This window comes from Eptesicus fuscus, chromosome 6 (assembly GCF_027574615.1).
Source record: "Eptesicus fuscus isolate TK198812 chromosome 6, DD_ASM_mEF_20220401, whole genome shotgun sequence".
In the NCBI taxonomy this organism is placed as follows: domain Eukaryota; kingdom Metazoa; phylum Chordata; class Mammalia; order Chiroptera; family Vespertilionidae; genus Eptesicus; species Eptesicus fuscus.
The window spans coordinates 19,519,138-19,542,176 of record NC_072478.1 but is presented as its reverse complement, the minus strand read 5'-3'; the positions used below and the strand labels follow the sequence as shown (position 1 = coordinate 19,542,176).

The 23,039-nt window shown below is 43.8% G+C and overlaps 1 protein-coding gene across 1 annotated transcript in view; it reads right to left on the bottom strand.

The window, feature by feature from the left end:
• The window catches only part of LOC103301070 (zinc finger protein 791-like), a 35,114-nt gene extending 19,467 nt beyond the window's left edge, over positions 1–15,647 (bottom strand). Inside the window, exon 1 of the mRNA XM_054718328.1 lies at positions 15,534–15,647. Within this exon, the coding sequence (XP_054574303.1) occupies positions 15,534–15,566 (33 nt within the window). The 5' untranslated portion in view covers positions 15,567–15,647. The remainder of the gene's footprint in view (positions 1–15,533) is intronic.
• Positions 15,648–23,039: the final 7,392 nt, after the last annotated feature.

Genomic DNA, 23,039 nt, shown 5'->3' with positions numbered 1-23,039 from the left:
TTTTTCTGGTTCAACAAGAAATTCTGCAGATATCTATTCTTTTAGATAATAAATGTTAGTTTATTATTTCCATGGTAAGTAACTGTTTGGGAAACGATCATATTAAACACACTGTTAGATGTTGCGAGTCTAAGCCCTGATACTGCATTTGAAATCAACCAAAATAACAGATCTCATAATGTTTCTACATCTGCTCACGGAAAAAGAGAAAGGAAAAAAAATTTTAACAAGTGGATGTAATAGTGGAGTTTTTTTCCTGAAATTCACCTTTTCCTTGGAAATATTTTATAGCCTTTCAAGATCTATTGATTAAATACATTTATATTTATTGAAAAAAAAAAAAAGGAAAATTAAAGTGAATAAAACCACAAACTCAGAGACCTGGAACTGTGATGAAAAGGGCAGACCACCCAGGGAAGTTTCCAAACAGGGACACCCATAGGATGTCTGCGCCCACGAAAGATCCTGGGGGAGAGACACAGGCTTTGTACACAATACAATTCCAGGTGGTCATTCCACGCTTTCCTCTTCCATAAAACATCCATAGGCAAAAATAAATAAATAAAAAAAAATCTGTGAGAAGAGAAACATCCATGGCTGTGTGGAGAAATGACACTATAAAATACTATGTAGTGTGAAATGCACCATGGCGGTCAAACAGTTAATGATGCTGTGGACTAGGGAGGGGAAGATGGCGTTTGGGAATGCGGGGAAAGATTTGGAAATGTAGGGGTTTACTGCCAGTCCCAGAAAGACCTAGGTTGGGGGGACAGAGTCGTAGATTTGAGGCCCTGCTGCCCAAACATCTGTAAAACTCGAGAGAGAACGGGTCCTCCTGGGGAGAAAGAGCGGCCTGGGGACCACAGAGACCAGCTTTTCCCACATAGGAACCCCCGAGACTGAGCCACGATCGTCCCCTGACGGTCCTCCCGGGCACCGCGGACCATTCCCGGGGAGACAGCCGGTGGCCGGAGAAAACACCGGCGGGTCTGAGTGCCGCCGAGCCCCCGGCTGCGTGCCGCGCCACCGGCGGCCTCACCCCCGAACTCCGGAGTGTCCTCTGGGGGCCGGCCGGCCACGGTGGTCCCACCAGCCCTCCTCCCCTGACTCCCACAGCCGGCCGGCCCACACACTCACCATTTTTCCACTCCAGGGGGTCCCTGTTGTCCACACTGACTCTCGCAGCAACTGCAGGTCTCAGGGGCGGAGGGTGTGGAGAAGCCACCGGACGCCTTTAAAAGCCGGCGGATGGCGAGAAGCGACGAAACCACAGTCCACGCCGTCATCAGAGCGCCGCCCTCACGTACATTACCGGCGACTCCCCTGATTGGACAGTTTGCAAGGTCCCGCCCCCTCAGGCCCGAGCGACAGCAAGCTGGAGGTTGCGTCTTTGAGGCGACCTTGTCTTAGCACTGGGTCCGAATCTGACCTGTAACCATAAGGCTGTCAGGCCACTCACGACCCTTCTTCAAACACAGGGACACTTACAAATGACCTCTTCATATGTAATGATGACTGGTTCCATTTTGATGATTGACCATTCCCAGCAAGGAGATGTCCGCCCTTCCGCCTCCCAACCCCCACTTATCTGGTACTTTAAAGAATCCTGTGGTCTCGGGGGCACTTGGCTCCGGTGGGAAGTTTGAAGCCCACAGTCCTAGACCAGGCCCCAAGCCCCAGATGCCAGCATCAACCTATGAACCAGGAGGTCACCACCGGATTCCCAGTCAGGGTACATGTCCGGGTTTGCCCTGGATCCCCAGTAGGGGGCGTGCAGGAGGCAGCCGATCAATGATTCTCATCACTGAAGTTTCTATCTCACCTTTCCTTTCTGAAATCAATAAAAATATATATTAAAAAAGAAAAGAAATTCATTTGTGATAGATTAGGGAGGTGGTAGAAAGCAAAGACATAGTGGGGGGGGGGCCTCTGGGATTGAACAAAAGATAAAATGACAGACATGTACATCTTTTACATAGGTGGGTATAGGATAGTTAATAGTAAACAATTAATATGACAAAAATAACAATGAGAGGATTTGTAGTCTCTGCTCTGGTACCCCGAGGAGTCCAGAAAAAAAAAGTTACCCTGACAGTCCAAAGGTATGTTATCTTAGATGCAAAAGACAATAGACAAGTTCAGTTAAGGTAAAGATTGACTTTTGTTTGGGAAGATTCTAGCCTAGGACATGACTATCTGCCATAAACTGCTTTTAGTTAAAAAAGTTTAAAAAAATATTTGTATTGATTTCAGAGAGGAAGGGAGAGGGACAGAGAGATAGAAACATCAATGATGAGAGAGAATCATTGATCAGTTGCCTCCTGCACACCCCCCACTGGGGATCAAACTCGCAATCCGGGTATGTGCCCTTGACCAGAATAGAACCCGGGACCCTTCAGTCTGCAGGCCAATGCTCTATTCACTGAGCCAAACCAGCTAAGGCTAGTTAAAAAGTTTTAATTTCAGACCATCCTTTGTGGTTATTTTAGGTGTCTGAGTTTGCAAGGCTGCCATGCAGGCATTTCCCGAGCTTGTCAGGTTAGCATGTGTCCCCTTTTTGTCCACAGAGGCTAAGTATCCAAGGGAAAACCTTTTCAAGGAACTCCATTAATACTCACTCTTTGGAAGGTCAAAGGAGGCAAAACGGAAAGAACACTGCTTAGTGAAAAACAATAGATGACAAAGGAACGAAGAATAAATCAGGACAGTGGTCATCTAGGGGGCAGGACAGCAATGAGTCAGGGATGGAAACATCAAGAGACCCTCACCACTGCCCACAGGCCATTTATGAATCTTGTTGATGATTTCAAGGGTGTTTGTTCTGTTATTACTAAGTCTTACCATAACTCAGCTTGTACAATCTTTTCTGAATATAGTTAATGATAAAATTAAGAAGTAATTAAGATTGGAAAAGAACATAATTTGTATATGTTTGTTTGCCCTGTAAAGTTGCAATCTGAGTTTTCATTCATGGTTTTGGCAGCAAAAATTGGCAACAAGCCAAGTGTCTATTTAGAAAGAATGCGTTACATAAATTCACTATTTGTACTTTTTAAAAACACAGGGTAGCCGAAACCGGTTTGGCTCAGTGGATAGAGCGTCGGCCTGCGGACTGAAAGGTCCCAGGTTCAATTCCGGTGAAGGGCATGTACCTTGGTTGCGGGCACATCCCCAGTAGAGGGTGTGCAGGAGGCAGCTGATCGATGTTTCTCTCTCATCGATGTTTCTAGCTCTCTGTCCCTCTCTCTTCCTCTCTGTAAAAAATCAATAAAATATATTTAAAAAAAAAAATAAAAAAAATAAAAACACAGGGTATTGCTATGAAAAGATCTGGAGGATTTATCAATAGAAAAAAAAAGCAAAGTGTGTTGCAATATGTATATACACTATGTTACATTTCCTATAACCTGCATTGAAAGGTGGACCTCCAACCCCACCCAAAGTTTGGATGAATAGTTGAGAACAATACACACCTACCAGGAACGTATGAAAGGGTTTATAACTTCTGTAACTGAGGTCTCTAGGGAGAGCTGGGCAGGCCTCTCAAGCAACTGGGAAATGGCTTGAGAGAGCAAGGAAAGAAGCCTGGACTGGGTTAAAAAAAATAAAAAAATATATATCTATGGATTTCAGAGATAGAGGTAGAGAATGAGAGTGAAACATCAATGATGAGAGAGAATCATTGATTGGCTGCCTCCTGCATGCCCTCTACTGGGGATTGAGTCTGCAACCTGGGCAGTGCCCTGACTGGGAATTGAACCGTGACCTCCAGGCTCACAGGTCCATTCCCAACCACTGAACCATGCCAGCTGGGCTGGACTGGTTTTTCTTTTTTTTTTTGATTGAGGTTAGGTATGGGCTAGGGTGAGAGTTCACACACACAGACACACAGAGACGGCTTTCATGGACTGAATATCTTGTCAGCACCAAAGAAGTGAGGAGCCAGGCTTTTTAAAAAAATCACCTTGTACAGACATGGGACACAAGGGGGAAGAAGGAGGGCTAAGGCTTTCAAGTTGTCAGATGTTAGGTAACAGAAAATATATACCTCAAAGATATTGCAGGTTTAGTTCCAGACTACCACAATAAGTGAGTATTGCAATAGAGCGAGTTAGAATCTTTTTACTGCTTGAGGGTCTTGCATTCAATTTGTAAAAAATGCAACATAAGTGCAACAAAGTGAGGTCTGCCTGTATATTCATCTCTGACCCTGATTCCTGGCAGGAAGATCATCTTTTGTTCTAATGAGGAGACTCTGGTTGGGCTGCTGATGGCTCCTGGATGGCGACTATCACTATAAGACCAAGCCATGATTTGGAGCTTGGAATGTACAGCTACCCCACTCTGTCCTCCAGAGCGGGGAGAAGGGTTGAAAATGGTGTTAATAATTGACCATACCTATGTGAGGAAGATTGCACATTCCCAATAATATGGGGTTCGGAGAGCTTCTGGGTTGGTGAGAACATTCACGTACTGGGAAGGTGACACACCCAAATTCACAGGGAGCTTACAGCGCTCACTGAGAGTATCTCTTCACCTATCTATTCATCTGTATCCTTTCATAAACTGGTAAACTTAAGTGTTTCCCGGAGTTCTAGAAAATTAGTCAAATCCAACGAGGGGGTTTATAGGAACCTCTGATTTGTAACCAAGTCAGAAAGAAGTTGTGAGTAACCTGCAGACCTACTACTTGTGATTGGCTAGAGCACTCTAGCAAATTAATCAAACCCAATGAGGGGGTTTATAGGGACCTTTGATTTGTAACCAAGTCAGATAGAAGTTGTGAATAACCTGCAGACCTACTACTTGTGACTGGCATCTGAAGTGGGGGTGGGGTGGGTGGGGCAGTCTCCTGGGCCTGAGACTTTAACCTGTAGGATATGACAATATCTCCAGAGAGACAGTGTTATGATTAAATTGCAGGATACCAGCTGGTATCACAGATAATTGCTTGTTGTGGGGGAAAAACTTTACATATTTGGTGACCAGAAGTGTCAGAATTGAAGTGTTCTGAGTAAAAGTGGAGGAAAGAAGCGGGTTTTCTCTAGTCAGGAGTAATACTGGTTTTTCCAACAGACCAGCAGTCAAACATTAAAACATGGAGTCAGAGACCGCTCGTCTGCACTGTAGGAGCTCAAATGACAGTCCCATCTTCACCAGAAAAAAACAAACAAACTTAAAATCAACAACTCTTTCTAGAGCTATCAAAGAATTGAGATCACAGGGCAAACTGCTGTCTCCAAAATCAGAGAGAGAGGAAAATAGCCACTCTGAAATGTGCCCACATTATTCTTCTTTTCTCATCAAGGCCTGTCCTCAAAGATTCTGTTTCACCAGAGCCGAACTGACTGGGATTTTACCAGAGCCGAACTGACATGGGGACGGAAGTTGCCAGCTGAAGTCCCCTCTAGCCCTTCTGCCTGACCTAACTTGAGGCTGGAGGCACAGACTCAGAAATACTTGAGAGGTCCACAGGCGATTTTTCCCTCCTGACAGCAAGTATGTGGTGTGTTTTCCAAACCATTTCTCCATCTCCCCAACATCAACTGGGTAGCCTACAAGTCAGTTCTACCAGTAACCAGAGTTAACTTCAGACTCTACAGTTTAAGGGCTCAGTCCCACAAACTGCCACATGTCAGATGCCAGCTGCAAATGAGGCTCAGGCCATCGCCAACTACAAATTCGAAGGTTCCCAGGACACTCCCTCATGTTTGCTAATTTGCTAAAACTACTATCAGAACTAACAAAAGTGTTTTACTTGCCGAAACCAGTTTGGCTCAGTGGATAGAGCGTCGGCCTGCGGACTCAAGGGTCCCAGGTTCGATTCCGGTCAAGGCATGTACCTTGGTTGCGGGCACATCCCCAGTGGGGGGTGTGCAAGAGGCAGCTGATTGATGTTTCTCTCTCATCGATGTTTCTGGCTCTCTATCCCTCTCTCTTCCTCTCTGTAAAAAGTCAATAAAATATATTTAAAAAACAAAAACAAAAACAAAAAAAACCCAAAAGTGTTTTACTTATTATTATCACATTATTGTAAAACACAGTCAATCAGGCCAGCAGTGGAAAGGGTGCTCCAGGCAAGTGGGGGTGGGTACAGTAGGAGCCTCCATGCACTGTCCATGCATGACACACGCCCAGCACATTGATGTGTTTTCCAATCAGATCTCTCTGAACCCCAAGGTTTAGGATTCAAATTAGGCTTCTTTATGTAGGCATGACTGATCAAATCACGGACCAATGGTGAATAACTCAATCAATAGCCTTCTCCCCTCCCCAGAGGTTAGGGCTAGGTTGAAAGTTCGAAGCCTCCAATCAAAGCTTGATCTTCCTGGTGAGCAACCCCCATTCTGAAGCAATTGAGAGGCCTGTGAACAGTCACCTCATCTATACTAATAAAAGGGTAATATGCTAATTAGACCGGGAGACCTTCTGGACATCCTTCCGGACAAAGCCATGGTGGCGGGGCTGAGGCAGAAGTGGTTAGGGGTGATCAGGCCAGGAGGAGAGGGCACTTGGCGGTGATCAGACCGGCACGGGGGGCGGGAAGGGACAGTTGGGGGTGAGCAGGCTGGCAGGGGGCGCAGTTGGGGGCGAGCAGGCCAGCAGGCAAAGTGGTTAGGGGCAATCACGCAGGCAAGCAGGTGAGCAGTTAGGAGCTAGCGGTCCCAAATTCCGAGAGGGATGTCCAACTGCCAGTTTAGGCCCGATCCCACAGGGGTCGGGGTCCCAGATTGGAGAGGGTACAGGCTGGGCTGTGGGACACCCCCCTGCCCCTGTGCACGAGTTTCGTGCACTGGGCCACTAGTTAGAACATATTATGATCCTATCACCCTTATCATTCTGATAGTCCAAGGGCTTTGGGAGGTCTTTGCTAGGAACCCTGGACAAAGATATAACATCTTTCTCATTATATCACGGAAGGACACTGCACAGGACACAGGCTCATTAAAATACCGAGACAAAAAAGAATAATAATACTGAGACCAAATCCTAGGACTATAGAACACTTCCTCTCTACCACAACACAGCACTATAGCAGCAGCACACCTGTTTATCAGCAGTGGAACACACTGGAAGAACTATAGTTTCAGAACTTATTTAAGAAGCCTCTGTAGAACCCTAAAGATGACATGGAGACAAAAGCAAGGACACCTGAGGATATTTGCCTCTGTTACAGCAAACAGTAAACACAGACTAAACCCTAGTCATCCTATATAATAAAGAGCTAATATACAAATGGTCGTTACACCCTCACGCCGTAATAGGGACCAGCCAGGCACAAATGAGCTCGTGAGAGAGGAATGGGGACCAGCCAGGCTGCGGCCTGGGAGAGGGACAAGCCGCGTGCCCCGTGGTCCCGGATGCCAGCAGTTGCGCCTGCACCTGTGGCCTGGGAGAGGGACAAGCCACCTGCCCCGCCGTCCCAGGTGCCAGTGGCTGCACCTGCAGCCCAGGAGAGGGACAAGCCGCACACCCTGCGGTCCTGGGCACCAGCGCCTGTGGCCCAGGATAGGGACAAGCTGCCTGCCCCATGGTACCAGGCACCAGCGCCTGTGGCTGTGGCCCAGGAGAGGGACAAGTTGCCTGCCCTGCGATCCCAGGCATCAGCACCTGTGGCTGCAGCCTGGGTGAAGCTGCCCGCCCACGATCCCCTGTGGCTGCGGCAGGGGACCCTTCCCTCGAGGGGTCCCAGATTGGAGAGGGTGCAGGCTGGGCTGAGGGACAACCCTCCCCCCCCCCCCGTGCATGAATTTCGTGCACCGGGCCTCTAGTCTTTTAAATATAAGGGATAGTCCTAGCTTGTTTGGCTCAGTGGATAGAGCGTTGGCCTTCGGATTGAGGGGTCCCAGGTTCAATTCTGGTCAAGGGCACATGCCCGGGTTGTGGGCTCAATCCCCAGTAGGGGGCGTGCAGGAGGCAGCCAATCAATGAGTCTCTCTCATCACTGATATTTCTCTCTCTTTCCCCCTCCCTTCCTCTCTGAAATTAAGAAAAAAAGTATATACTAGAGGCCTGGTGCATGAATTTGTGCACGGGTGGGGTCCCTTGGGGTGGCTTGTGGGGATCATGCCCCAGCTCACGCCCCCAGGCTCGCAGCCCCACAGCCGTGCCTGGCACCCCGCCTTGGCCTGGTGCCGCTCACCATCCTCCCTGTGGGATGATCAATCGGGGCCGGGCCCCCTGCCTGGCTCCCTCAGCGCCTGGGAGCTGGGTGGCAGCCCCACCCCCTGCCCCCGCATGTTGCCATCTGTGGGGTGACTGGCGGGGTGATTGGACCCCCACTTTGGCCTGGTGCCGCCTGCTCACTGCTCCACCATCCCGTCGCGGTCCCGCTCTCGTTGGGACCCATTGGGGCTGGCAGTGCCTCCACTGCCACCCGCTGCCAGTGCCGTGTCCCCGACGCCCGCCATGTTCTGCACCACCCCCTGGTGGTCAGCACACATCATAGCAAGCAGTCCAACTCCCAGTCTCCTGCTCGAATTCCCAGTCGAACGACTGCCCAAGGGGACAAATTACACATCAGGCTTTTATTATATCCAATACAAAAAAAGCCTAATATGCAAATCGACCAAATGACCAGTGGAACGACTGGTTGCTATGACACGCAATGACCACCAGGGGGCAGACGCTCAATGCAGGAGCTGCTTCCAGACTGCAGGCCCCAGGCCAGCCAAGGCAGGTGACCAGTGGGGGCCCTCCCAATTGCCCCGCCAGTCGCCCCACAGATCAGCCCTGATTGCTGGCCAGGTCTAGGGACCCTACCCGTGCACAAATTTTGTGCACCAGGCCTCTAGGATAGGATTAAAAAAAGAGGGATAAATGATGACTTTCTGACAAACAAGAATTAGGGAATTTGTCACCTAATAAAGTACACCTGCTTTGTAAGAAATGTTAAATTTGTCAGGAAGAAGGTAATGATAAAGAAAGGTAGAGAAAGAATAAATGAAAGTAAAGTAATTTACTTTTGCTATTTAATCTGACAAATAACACTATGTTCAAAGTCCTAATAGTAAAAATATATTCAGTGATTATAGCTTATAGATAAGTGAAATGAGTAACAGCAATGTTACAAGAGACAGGGAGGGAGGGATTGGAAATACTCTTGCACCTCCAGTAAAGAGGTACAGTGTTACTTTATAGAGAACTTAGGTTAGTTGTATGTGTATACTGCAAACTCAAGCCCAACTGAAAAAATGTAAAATGGTATACTAAGAGAGGAGAAAAATGGAATCAGATAAAATGCTCAATAAAAGGCAGGGAAGGGCCCACTACTGCTGGGAATGTAGATTAGTACAGCCACTATGGAAAACAATATGGAGGTTCCTCAAAAAATTAAGAATAGATTTACCATATGACCTAGAAATTCCTCTTCTGGGTATCTACCTGAAAAATCTGAAAACACTTACTCATAAAGACATAATACCTCTATGTATATTGCAGCACTAGTCACAATAGCAAAGACATGGAAACAAGCTAAGTGCTCTTCAATGGATGAAGATAGAGAAAATGTGATACATATAAACAATGGAATATTACTCTGCCATAAAAATGATGAAATACTGCCATTGCGACAACATGGGTGAATCTTGAGAGTATTATGCTAAATAAAATAAGTCGGATGGAAAAGGACACTAAGTATATGATTTCACTCATATGTGGGATATAAAATAAAAAGCAACACAAAACAAACAAACAAACTCATAGATACAGACAATAGATGTATGGTTAGCAAAGGGGAGAGGAAGAAAGTCAAGGGTGTCAAATACATGGTGACAGAAGGATGGTGACTTTATTTTATTTTTAAAAAAATATATGTTTTTAAACAATATATTTTTATTGATTTCAGAGAGGAAGGGAGAGGGATAGAGAGATAGAAACATCAATGCTGAGAGAGAATTATTGATCAGCTGCCTCCTGCACGCCCCACACTGGGGATCAAGCCTGCAACCTGGGCATGTGCCCTGACAGGAATTGAACCATGACCTCCCGGTTCATAGGTTGACGCTCAATCACTGAGCCACACCGGCCAGGTGAGGATGGTGATTTTAAATGGTTAACACACAAAGGTGTATACAGATGTTGTATTATAAAGTTGTACACCTGAAATTTATATAATGTTATTAACAAATGTTACCCCAATAAATTTATTTAAAAAATTTACTTCAAATGCAACAAAAAGGCAGAGAAGACAGAATAAAGATTGAAGTCAAAAAAGAAACAAAGGCCCTAACCGGTTTGGCTCAGTGGATAGAGTGTCGGCCTGCGGACTGAAGGGTCCCAGGGTTCGATTCCGGTCAAGGGCATGTACCCTGGTTGTGGACACATCCCCAGTAGGGGGTGTGCAGGAGGCAGCTGGTCGATGTTTCTCTCTCATCGATGTTTCTAGCTCTCTATCCCTCTCCCTTCCTCTCTGTGAAGAATCAATAAAAAATATATTTAAAAAAAAAATTAAAAAAAAGAAACAAAGTACAAAGGCAAAAATAGAAAACAGTAAAAAATATGATAGATGTTAATTCAATGATACCAGTAATCATTTTAGACATTAATGGTCTAAATACAACAAGGGAAAGACAAACTGTGACAGCAGATAATAAAATAACAATTATATATCGTCTACAAGAGTCACCCTTTAGTTATAAAGACAGAGACAGATTAAAAGGATGGAAAAGGATATACCACACCAACAAGAGAAAGCTGGCATAGGTGTATGAATTTCAGAGGAAACCGACTTCAGAGCAGGTAAGATTCACAGCGATAAAAAAGGCATTACATAATGATAAAAGGGTTAGTTCTCCAAGAGGACATAGCAATTCTTCATGTGTACATGCAAAACAGACAGGGGCAAAATACACAAGGCAAACACTGAGAGAACTGCAAGGAGGAATAAATACATTCACTATTATAGTTGGAGACTTCAATACCTGCCCTCGTCAATAATGAAGAATTCTGGCAGGCAGAAAATCAGGAAGGACATTGTGAAATGAAATAGCACCATCACACAAGTGGACTTAACTGAAATCCATGCAACACTTTATCCAAAAATAGCAGCAGTATATACACTCTTTTTAGATTTACATGGAACACTCACTGAGACACACCATATTCTGGGACACAAAACATACCTCAACAAATTTGAAAAAAGAGAAATCATATAAGATATGCTGCAGAGCCCGGTCAGTGTGGCTCAGTGGTTGAGCATCCACCCAGGAACCAAGAGATTGCTGGTTCGATTCCCAATCAGGGCACATGCCTGGGTTGTAGGCTTGATCCCTGACAGGGGGTGGGGGGCATGCAGGAGGGAGCCAATCGATGATGTTCCTTTCTCATCAATGTTTCTATCTCTCTATCCCTCTCCCTTCCGCTCTCTCTGAAAATCAATAAAAGCATATTAAAAACATAAATGCAGAAATAACAAAATTATGAAAAAAAGATATGCTGCAGACCACAGCAGCATTTTTCTAGAAATCAGTAACAAGAACAATAGTTGGAAAACCTCCAAATACTTTAAGATTAAACAACACACTTCTAAATAACACAAGTCAATAAGAGAGTAATGCCAACAAGATAGTGGAATAGGAGTTTTCCACCAACATCACCCCAAATTCCAAACTCATTTTACAAGGCCAATATTACCCTGATAACCAAAGCTAGGAAAGACACAAGAAAAGAAAATTACAGGCCAATATCCCCAATGAACATAGATGCAAAAATCCTTAACATGCCTAGCAATCCTTAAAACAGCCAGCTCTGGTCCATTGCATCTAGAACTGAGGCTTGGTGGGTTCAACACTGTCACATGGTAGCTCATAGAACCAGCTCCCCAGCACTCAGCAGCACACAGTGTAGGTCACCTTCAGGCAGTAGAGCAGGTGAGTCAGAGCAAGAAAAGACAAAACCACAAGGGTGGTCATATTGGGACATGCTGCTCACAGTGCCAATAGTTTGGGTCACCAGCACTGGAAAAGGCCTGTGACTCTCATAATTGAGGTCTCAGGGTAGGATAGGGTGGGCCTCTTAAGCAGCTCTGAAGTGGCTTGAGAGAGCAAGGAAAGGAGCCTGGCCTGAGATTTTATTGTAGCTGGGGTATTAAAGAAAAAATATTCAATGACATCTGTCAAAGATGGTAAAGCAGGGTTAATTCGGAACCATTGCAAAAGGTATACAGACCATTGTAGCGGGATTTCACAGGAGGTGAGAAATGAGATTGGGCTCAATTTTGAATACAAGTGGGAATCCACTGCCAGAGAATAGGGTGGGGTTCAGTGGATAGAAAATTACTAAAAAAGAAATTGGGGTGAGGGTGTTCTGGCTAAACCGACCAAACAGGATTCCTACTGCAGATAGGCCAGGGGGATCAGGCATCACCTGACGGTGGAAGAGGAGGAAAGTGATCAGATATGGAGGGTGGTCAGATAGGAGGGTGGGGGATTCTGGTTCACCCAAATTTGCAAGGTTCCTGCTAAAACTGGATTTTACAAACAAGTGCAAAGACAGGCCTAGGAAAAAGTTCAGGAGCCAGATTGAAGTTGTTCAAGCAAAGATTCCTTGTCATGGGCGGGGCCAAAGCAAGAATTCTACACACAGACTGGGGCTTGTGTGGTTGCAATCTGAAGCCAGTGCCAGAGGAGGGAGCCCTGGACTTTCTCATCAGCCTGTCCAGGTGTGGACACAAGGAAAGAGGGAAGGGGAAGGAGGCTTAAGCTGTCAGCAAATACCAGACAATTCAGACTGATTGCTCATTATAAGGACAAACATGGGTAAGAACAATATGCATTTGTGGTGACTTGTTTTTATAGAAAGGAATACTAACAGGAGCTCAAGAAATGATCAAAACTGTGTATTTGGAGGTGGCTAGAGTAACAGCACTGGTGAGACCAGGATTTGTGGACAGTGAGCCTTTCAGCTGACTGTCAAATGAGCAGTACCAGCTGTCCAACTTTGAATTGGTTGCTCAGTGAGCCTTCTTAGGTTAGACTTTTTCTATCTTACAGATTTATTTAAAATAAACAGAGAAAGTTATGCTACTATTTTAATAGTCTTTCTTTAACTAGTACATAGGAACCCCTTCTAAGATTTAAACACTTTAAACACTAAGGGTTACAAAAACACACATACAAAAACACTAAGGGTTACAAAAGTGTAACCATACAAAATGAAAATTTCAAATACCTTGCTAACTAAAAGGACAAGTTGCATCCCAGTATATCCTTCCCCTTTGTCTCACAGGCTCAAGGGGGCCTTAGATACACTGCCTCAGGTCTCTACACAGAGGTAGTTTCAGGAATAAGTACCACATTACTATGCAATAGGCATTTGGGTGTAGCTTTTTAAAATGTAGTAGGATTTTCAAAGACTTATATAAACTTTGATTAGTTTACCTCACATCACTTACAACAGAAATTCAATTGCTTTAGCCTTTTAAATGTCAATGCTCTCCAGGGATGTGCACATACAAACACTGATGTAAAAACGAAAAATTAACCTGAGCGCTTAAGTACATTCATCTCATCTGGGAATTCTCTTGCCTAAAAGGAACAAAAATTCTATTTAGTTCTTACAAGGTGCTCCGGGAAACTAGAGCCAACGGGTTGCAGTATTCAGTGGATAAAGGATCCAAAGTAAAGAAACACAAGCATTGGAATCAGCTCTAGATGAGCCACCTGCTCCCCACAGGACAGAAGGAGAGCCACTTTCAGAAGGTTCCACATCCTAGACTCTCCTGGCTGAGTCAGAAAGAACCCCTGGAGTGGGCCAGTCCCTGGGGAGGCGGGAGGGACACCTGAGCAGCCCCAGGAGTGAAGTCTGGGAGCTCCAACACCCTCATCCCACAGTGAGGAAATGCTCAGCTAGATTCAGTTTAAGGTTCTGACCCAAATTAACTCCAAGTTCATGAACCCTAATCCAGGACACAGAACTCCAGACGTTCTCAACGCACATGAATTACACTCCGAGTGCACCTACACTGTGGATGCAAAACTCCAACCTACGTCTAGAAACAGGCCCAGGGGAGCCACAACTAAAACCTCAGAGGGGGCTTCACCCCCTCGCCCAGGTGCACCTGCACCCCCAGCTTTCAGGGCTGTAGCTTCTCAGTGTAAAGGCTCCTTCCCTGGTGGGTGTGAGCAGGTAGGCCGCCTGCAGGAGAGGCTCCCCAGGAAGAACCAACTGGGCCTTCAGGTACTTCCCTTTGCAGGCTCAAGGGGGCCTCAGATACACTGCCCTCAGGTCTCTACACACCACTGCAGTTACTTTGCAACACACTTTGATATTTTGAATGACATAAATACCGTTTTTGAACAATCCACCAAAATCACCTAATCCCAGCATTTATGGGGAAAGGAAGGAGGAATAAGTGTCTTTTACTAGTTCAATTAGAAAACCCCTAAAATGTATTCTTTTCAGAAAAAGGTGTCAATTATTTCTATTTAGATGAAAAGTAACTGGTTTGTAATTTCTCACACTTGAACACTTCTGCTCTGCAAGTCTGAACCTGGAATTTTATTTGAAAACACTCCAAAATAAAAAGCAGACTTCAGAAACTTACTACAAGGGAAGAAAGAGTCAAAGAAGAATTCTATACAAATGTAAAGCAATACTGAAAAAATTTTCCCGAAATCCACCTCTTTCTTGCCCGATTGGAACTACTTTGTCTTTCAAGCTCTACTGATGGGATATATTTAATCCTTATTGAAAAGCAAAATCATATCTAAGTCGGTAAGTCTTTTCAGGTGACAAACACAGGGAGGGGCTGTGCTCACGGGACAAGACACCCAGGAAAGTTTCCGAAGAGGAACCTCCACCCAAAAGACTTCCCCCGGCGTGTCTGTGCCCAGGGCAGATCCTGGGGGTGGGGAACGGGGATTTCATTCAACGATTCCAGATGGCTATTCTCGGCCTTCCTCTCATGTAAAATATCCACAGAGAAAAAAAAAAATACATCTTTAAAAAGAGCAATCCATGGCCCTGTGGAAAAATGATAAATAGTTGCTTAATGATGCTGTGAACCGGACAGACCAAGTTAGCCTTCAGGAACTCGAGGAAGGATCCGGAAATTCAGAAAAGTATCGCTCCGCCCTGGGTCAGGGGGGCGGGGAGAGACGGGGTCCTGGATTGGAGACCCTGCTTTCCAGGCTTCTGGAAAACCGAGGAAAAACGGGTCCCCCTGAGGAGAAAGGAGGGGCTGAGGACCCTACAGACCACAGCGCCTCCTCTGCACAAACCCCGCAGACCGAGTCACGGTTTTCCCCGGTGACCCTCCCCCTCCCCGTGGTCCCCGCTCCATCTGGGGAGACGCGGGGCCGCGGGCGCAGAGCTGCGGGCCGAACTCGCCGCGCCTGTGACCGGACAGGACACCGGGGTCCCGGCTGCCCGTCCAGCCCCGCGCTGCGAGCCCGAGAGGACCGAGGTCCCAGCGGAACCCGGGGAACTCGGGTCTGCAGACTTTGGACTTGACCGCCGGAGGCCAGGTCTGGTAACAGCCGGTTCCAAGCAGCCCCGGTCCCTGTCCCGGCACCCCCGGGCCCCACGCTCACCACCTCCCGGCGTCGGGGGTCCCCGGGCGCCATCCCTGAGGCTCCGCTGCGGGTGCAGGTGCAGGTGGGCTGGGCTGATGCTGCGGCGGAGACACCTGGACCGTTACCCGCAGGTGGGACGTGGCCCCGAGCGCCGCCGGGAGCGTCCACGCGGTTTCAGGAGCGTGCCTGCTGCTGCGCCCTGATTGGACAGCTTGCAAGGACCCGCCCCCCCTCCCCCCCGTTTCCTGAGTGACAACCGGGAAGGTCAGTGGGGCTAACCAGGAGTAGCTTTTGCGGGTGGGCGGGACTTGTCCCCTCGAGAGGCGGTTGCTTTTTTTTTTTTTTTTTTAAATATACTGTATTGATTTTTTACAGAGAGGAAGGGAGAGGGATAGAGAGTTAGAAACACCGATGAGAGAGAAACATCCATCAGCTGCCTCCTGCACACCCCCTACTGGGGATGTGCCCGCAACCAATGTACATGCCCTTGACCGGAATCCAACCGGGACCCTTCAGTCCACAGGCCGACGCTCTATCCACTGAGCCAAACCGGTTTCGGCGACGGTTGCTTTTTTAATTTTATTTTTTATTTTTGAGCGACGTTTGCTTTTAAATAAAACCTGTTCCTGGCCTTAGCGGGGCTGTGCTGTCTACCTGAACGCGGGACACAGGTGTGCGCAGGGAATTGCAGTTTCCAGACGGCGCGATGCCCTGTCCCAGCAAGAGGGGCGTCCAGGCGAGACCAAGCCCCTGAGACCAGAGGGTCAGAAGGCCTCCCTGGGTCAGGGGTTGACCTAGGCTGGGAGGCCATCCATCGAACGGTGATCCTTGTTTACAAACCCATTAAAAAATGACCTCACCATAAGCAATAAAGATTCTGGCTCCATTTTGATCCTTGCTGTCAGCGCTGTGGCTTCTGCCAGTCCCTTGTTCACCTCCACACATGTGGTATTTTAGCAAATGAGTCCCATGGCCGCCCAAGGTCTTGATTCTGCTGGGAAGTGGGAACCTCGAAGCCCAGGCCCTGACTAACCATAACTTGTAAGATGTGTTAATAAAACTCTCAGGTGTATGTTTTACAATACAGGGAAATTTAAGTGGTTTTTTTAAAAACATATTTTTAAAAATTGATTTCAGAGGGGAAGAGAGAGGGAGAGAGAGACAGAAACATCAATGAGGAGAGAGAATCATTGATTGCCCTGACCAGGAATCGAACCGTGACCTCCTGGTTCAGTGTTACACCTCAACTGCTGAGCATTGCAGGCCAGGCAATTTAAATGGTTTTTGAGTGTGTGCCCCTGCCCAGAGATTTTGAAACGTAAACAGCTATGGCATCCCTAAGGCAAATGAACTCCTATTATCACCAATATAAGAAAAAACAATAAAGGTTCTGGAAATGTGGGAGGTACCTGGAAACTCAATATATTTAATACATTGATTCAAAACTCTGAATACACTTATTTGAAAGGTTTATTGAGATAGAATACACATATTATACAATGCATCCCTTTTTTGGGTTTTAGTATATTCACAGGTAAGTGCAATAAGCACCACGATTTTTGAAAAAAGTATTTTGTTACCTCAAAACCAAACCCGTGCTTTAGCTATCATTTCTTTATCTTCCCATCTTCTAACTCCGAGCCACAGTTCCAGGCAACCTCTAAGTTTACTGTCCATAGATTTCCTTTTCTAGACTTACATATGAATATCTTTGCAACTGATTTCAATCACTTAGCATAATTTTTCAAGGAATATCCATGTTGTAATAGTATGGATACTTTGTTTTTATGGCCAAATAATGTGGACTTATGTGGATAAAACATATTTTGTTTATCTATTTATCCCTAATGGATATTTTATGTCTACCTTTTGGCTATTATGAATGACATTGCAATAAACTGTCAAGTACAAGATTTGTTTGGGTGTATATTTTCATTTCTCTGAGGCATATACTTAGGAATGAAATGATGGGTGCTATGGTAATTCTAGGTTTAATTTTTGAGAAACTGCCACAGTTTTCTCTTTTTTTTTTCTTTTTAGATATTGGAGCATCTTTAATGTGCCAGGTACAGATTCAGGTGCTAGGATTACAGTGATGAAAAAGACAAAGTTGTGGTCCATAAGGATCTTCAACTCTTGCATCCCTGGAATAAAGCTGCCACACTGTTTTCTAATGTAGCTGCACAATTTTATATTCCCATCAGCAGGGGATGAGGGTTTCAACTTTTTCATGTCCTTGACAAAACTTATTTCACTTTTTTATTCTAGCCATCCTAGTAGTTGTGTCATGGTATCCCATTGGGGTTTTGATTGAAATGTCCTTGAGGACTAATAATGTCCAGCATCTTTTCATATGCTCTTGGCTATTTATATATCTTCTTGGAAAAATGTCTATTTGCATCTTTTAATGTTTTATAATTTGGTTATTTTTAATTATTGAGTTGTAAGAGTTTGTTACATATTTTTGATACAAATCCCTATCAGATATATTATTTGCAATTTTTCTCCCATTCAGTGAATTGTTTTCACCCTCTTGCTTTAAAATTTTTACTTTAAAAAAAAAATATTTTATTGATTTTTTTACAGAGAGGAAGGGAGAGGGACAGAGAGCTAGAAACATAGATGAGAGAGAAACATCGACCAGCTGCCTCCTGCACACCCCCTACTGGGGATGTGCCAGCAACCAATGTACATGCCCTTGACCGGAATTGAACCTGGGACCTTTCAGTCCGAAGACCGATGCTCTATCCACTGAGCCAAACCGGTTTCAGCTAAAATTTTTACTTTTAATTGTGGTAATATACACATAGTATAAGATTTATATCTTAAAAATTTTTTTTTTGTGTTAATTCTCACCTGAGGATATTTTTTCCATTGCTTTTCAGAGAGTGAAAAGGAGAGCAGCAGGGAGAGGGAGGGGGAGAGAGAAACATCACTGTGTCTCATATCGATTGGTTGCCTCCCGCATGTGTCCTGACTGAGGCCAGGGATTGAACCTGCAACTCAGGTACGTGCTCTTGACAGGGAATAGAACCCTTAACTCTTCGGTGTGTGGACAAATTCTCTAATCATGGAGGAACACTGGTCAAGGCTAAAATTTACATGTTAGGTATACAATGCAGCAGTGAGCAGTACACTGACATTGGGAAACTGATGTCAGAACTTTATTCATCTTTAAAAATTTTTTAAAGCCCTGGCCAGTTTGGCTCAGAGGATAGAGCTTCGGCCTGAGGACTGAAGGGAACTGGGTTCAATTCTGATCAAAGGCATGTACCTCGGTTGTAGGCTCAATCCCTGGCCCTGGTCAGGGTGCATGAGGTAGGCAACAAATCCCATGTGTCTCTCTCACATTGATGTTTCTCTCTCTCTGTCTCTCCCCTTCCCTTCTACTCTCTCTAAAAATCAATGGTAAAAATATCCTCAGGTGAAGATCAATTAAAAAAATTTCAAAAAATTTTGTTATAGTTGACATACAATATTATATTAGATTCATGTGTACAACATAAATGATTAGACATTTATATAACTTGCAAAATGATCATCCCGATAGGTCTAGTACCCATCTGATACCATACATAGATATCACAATATTATTGACTACATTCCTTATGCTGTGTTTTATATCCTGTAACTATATTTATAACTGGATATTTGTTCTTCTTAATCCCTTCACCTTTTCCACCAATCCCCCAAAACCTCCTCCCATCTGGCAACCATGAATTTGTTCTCTGTATCTATGAGTTTGTTCATTTATTTTGTGTTTTAGATTCCACATATAAATGAAATCATATGGTATTTGTCTTTCTCTGACGTATTTCACTTAACATAGCACCCTCTAGGTCCATCAATGTTGCCACAAATGGCAATATTTCATTCTTTTTTATGGCTGAGGTTAATTTCTATCAAGCTTTCTTATGTTACTTACATTTCTATTTATCTTCCATGGGAATTTTCACATGTAAGAATGTGGATCAATTAAAATGTTTCCCATTGTGTGTACATTCAAGTTTTATTCAGTGAGCCATTTTATACTTTTGATAGGAACTGGAATAACAGAAGCCTTCCCCACATTCTTCACTTTTATATGGTTTTCTAAAGGTTGTGATCAATGAAGGCTTTTCTATATTTCTTACATTCGTGGGGCTTCTCTCCAGTGTGAGTTCTTTTGCATGTTTTGAAGGAACTGTGATCTCTGTAGGCTTTAGCACATTGTTTACATTCAAAGAGTTTCTCTCCAGTGAGATCTCTTTCATGTTTTTAAAGATAACTAAGACAACTGAATGCTTTACTACATTTTAAAAATACATATGATTTCTCTCCAGGTTGATTCCTATCATGGGTCTAAAAACTTAATATCTGAATGCTTTTCTAAATTACTTATATTCACGTTTTTTTTTCTCTCTAGACTGAGTCCTTTTGTACCTCTCTGAAAGGTACTGTTATGTCTTCAGGTTTTCCCATGCTCCTCATACTTACAAGGTTTTTCTCCAGTTCTTTCACATGTTTTTAAGGGACTGTAGGCTTTAACTTCATTGCTAACATTCATAGGGTTTTCGCCAGTGTGAGTTTTTTCATGTATTCCAAGACCAATGGAACACCTGAATGTCACCACACGTTTTATGTTCATAGTGTCTTTGCAGTGTGAGTTCCTTTATGCATCTGGAAATCCTCATGAAAATGGAAAGCTTTGCCATATTGTTTATATTCATAGGGTTTCTCTCCAGTATGTGTTCTTTCATGTTTCTGAAGATAACTGTGATCTCTGAAAGCTTTACCACATTGCTTACATTCACAAGGTTTCTCCCCTGTGTGAGTTTTTTGTGTGTATGTGTAAGGAAATATAAAATTTGAAGAATTTATTATATTGTTTGCATTCATAGGGTTTCTCTCCAGTATGTGTTCTTTTATGTTTTTGAAGAGAAGTGGGATAAGTGAATGCTTTTCTACAGATTTTACATTTATAGGGTTTCTCTCCAGTGTGAGTTCTTCCATGCACTTGAACTTGGCTGGAAGAACTAAAGGCTTTACCACATATTTTACATTCATAGGGCTTCTCTCCAGTACGTGTCCTTTTATGTTTTTGAAGAGAACTGGGATAAGTGAATGCTTTGCTACAGATTTTACATTCATAGGGTTTCTCTCTGGTATGAATTCTCTCATGTATTTTTAAGGAACTTGGATCTCTGTGGGCTTTACCACATTGTTTACACTCATAGAGTTTCTCTCCAGTATGAGTTCTTTCATGTGCTTGAACATGACTAAAGCAATAGAAGGTTTGACCACATATTTTACATACATAGGGCTTTTCTCCTTTAGGAATCCTTTTGTGTCTCAGTAAGAAACTGTAATATGTGTAGGCTTTACCACAGTGTTTACACACATAGGGTTTGTCTCCAGTGACCATTATTCCATGTAATCCAAGTGAACATGGAGAACTAAAGGCTTTCCCACGTTCTTTATGTTTATAGGTTTTTTTCTACACTGTGATTTCTTTCATGTTTTTCAAAATACTGGAGATAACTGAAGGCTTTACCACATTCTTTGCACTTATAAGGCTTCTCTCCATATTTTTGAAATTCTCCATATGCTTTGTGTCCAGTGTGACATCTGATGTGCCTGTTAAGGGATGAATGCTGCATGAAGACTTTTCCACACACACTGCATTCACATGGTTTCACTCCAGTGGTTTTGTTGTTCAGGCTGAGATTTGAAATAAGGCTGAAGTTTTCTCCACATTGAGTACTCTCTTTACTTCCACAGACTTTCTCTACCATTTGACTTCTGTAAACAATGAAAAGCACAGTATTAATGATTATTATTATTTTTGATTAATCCTCACCAGGTGCAGGGAGTGAACCTGAAACCCAGGTATGTGGCCTTGACCAGGAATCAAACCCATGGCCCTTTGGTGCATGGGCCCATGCTCTAACCACTAAGCAACAGCAGCCAGGGCAATGATTTTTCATTAATGATTTTATATTATATTTATTATGATTGATAGGAAAAGTATAGGTATTCTGTGTTGTCTGAATTTTCTGAAATTAAAAATACTGAATGTTTTCTAAAAAGACTTCACCCTTGCTATTATCAAACTGTGATATATATGCATATATACAGTTTATTAATACTGTTTCCAAGTGAATTATTTTGCAAACACTGAACATATATGGTACATTTGATAAAGTATTTTTGGTACAAATTTTCTAAGAAGACATTTAAAGCAGAGTTTATTAGTTTTGTTTGCTTCTTTTAAAAATTTCATAACGTACTAGAATTCTGCTTTCTATTGTCCAACTCACCTTAGTTTTCTCCCCTGGTTTTTGTAGTGATTTTCAGTTTGTAGTGATTTTCAGTCATGTTCTTCCCATATTTTTCCTAAAATCCAGACCCAGAAAATGAGTCCAAAGAATTCATATTATAGAAAAATAATTATCTTCTAGAATTATAATAAACTGTGACCAGGCTAAATTAATTTACCAACGTCTTTCCTTTCCACATTACACATCTTAGAACAATGCCGATGAGCAAGAAACACTTATTCTGTAATTGACAAATGAACGAATGTCGTCCTTACCTATGGAGGCCACGTTCCTGAAGGTTTCCCTCATCACATCTCTGTAGAGCTTCTTCTATGAAGGCTCCAGTAAGGCCCACACCTCAGAGTAAAGTTCACAGCCACATCCTCAAAGGCTACTGAGTCCTAAAACATCCCAATATGTGTAGAGTTGCTGTGTGAGACTGACAGCACTGGACACCCAGACTCAATTTATAGGAAGGCTACATATGATTTGCTTGTCTCTAAATATTATTCTTATGACTTGATCATCAGAAATGTACTCTCTGTTCATACTTATTTTCTTATAAATTTAACACCATCATGAACACATGGAAATGACTTACACATTGTTACTGTGATCACATTACATTTTTTTTTCCTAATGACAGGATTCACAGAATTTTTGGGAATGACAGAAATGCTATTCAAATGAAACAAATATTATCATTTTAAAAAATTCTTTATTGTTTAAGGTATTACATATATTATTACATATGGCTCCTCTTCCCCCCATTAACCTCTCCCCGGCCACCTCCAGCAAATATTTTCATTCTAAGATCATGAATTCCTTGTGAGAAAAATTCTTTCATCTTCTTTATTACCCACCATTTTCAGCATTCCATGATGTAGAGGCTTAAATCTGCATGAGGTCTTAGTAAATAAAACATAGTGAAGAACTGGAAGCTTTTCCTTTTTAAAAAAAATATATATTTTATTGATTTTTTACAGAGAGGAAGGGAGAGGGATAGAGAGTTAGAAACATTGATGAGAGAGAACCATTGATCAGCTGCCTCCTGCACACCCCCCACTGGGTATTATGTGCCCGCAACCAAGGCACATGCCCTTGACCGGAATCGAACCCGGGACCCCTGAGTCTGCAGGCCGACGCTCTATCTACTGAGCCAAACAGGTTAGGGCAGCTTTTCCTTCTTATCCCATCACTACACATGAGAGTCCAGGAGGCCTGT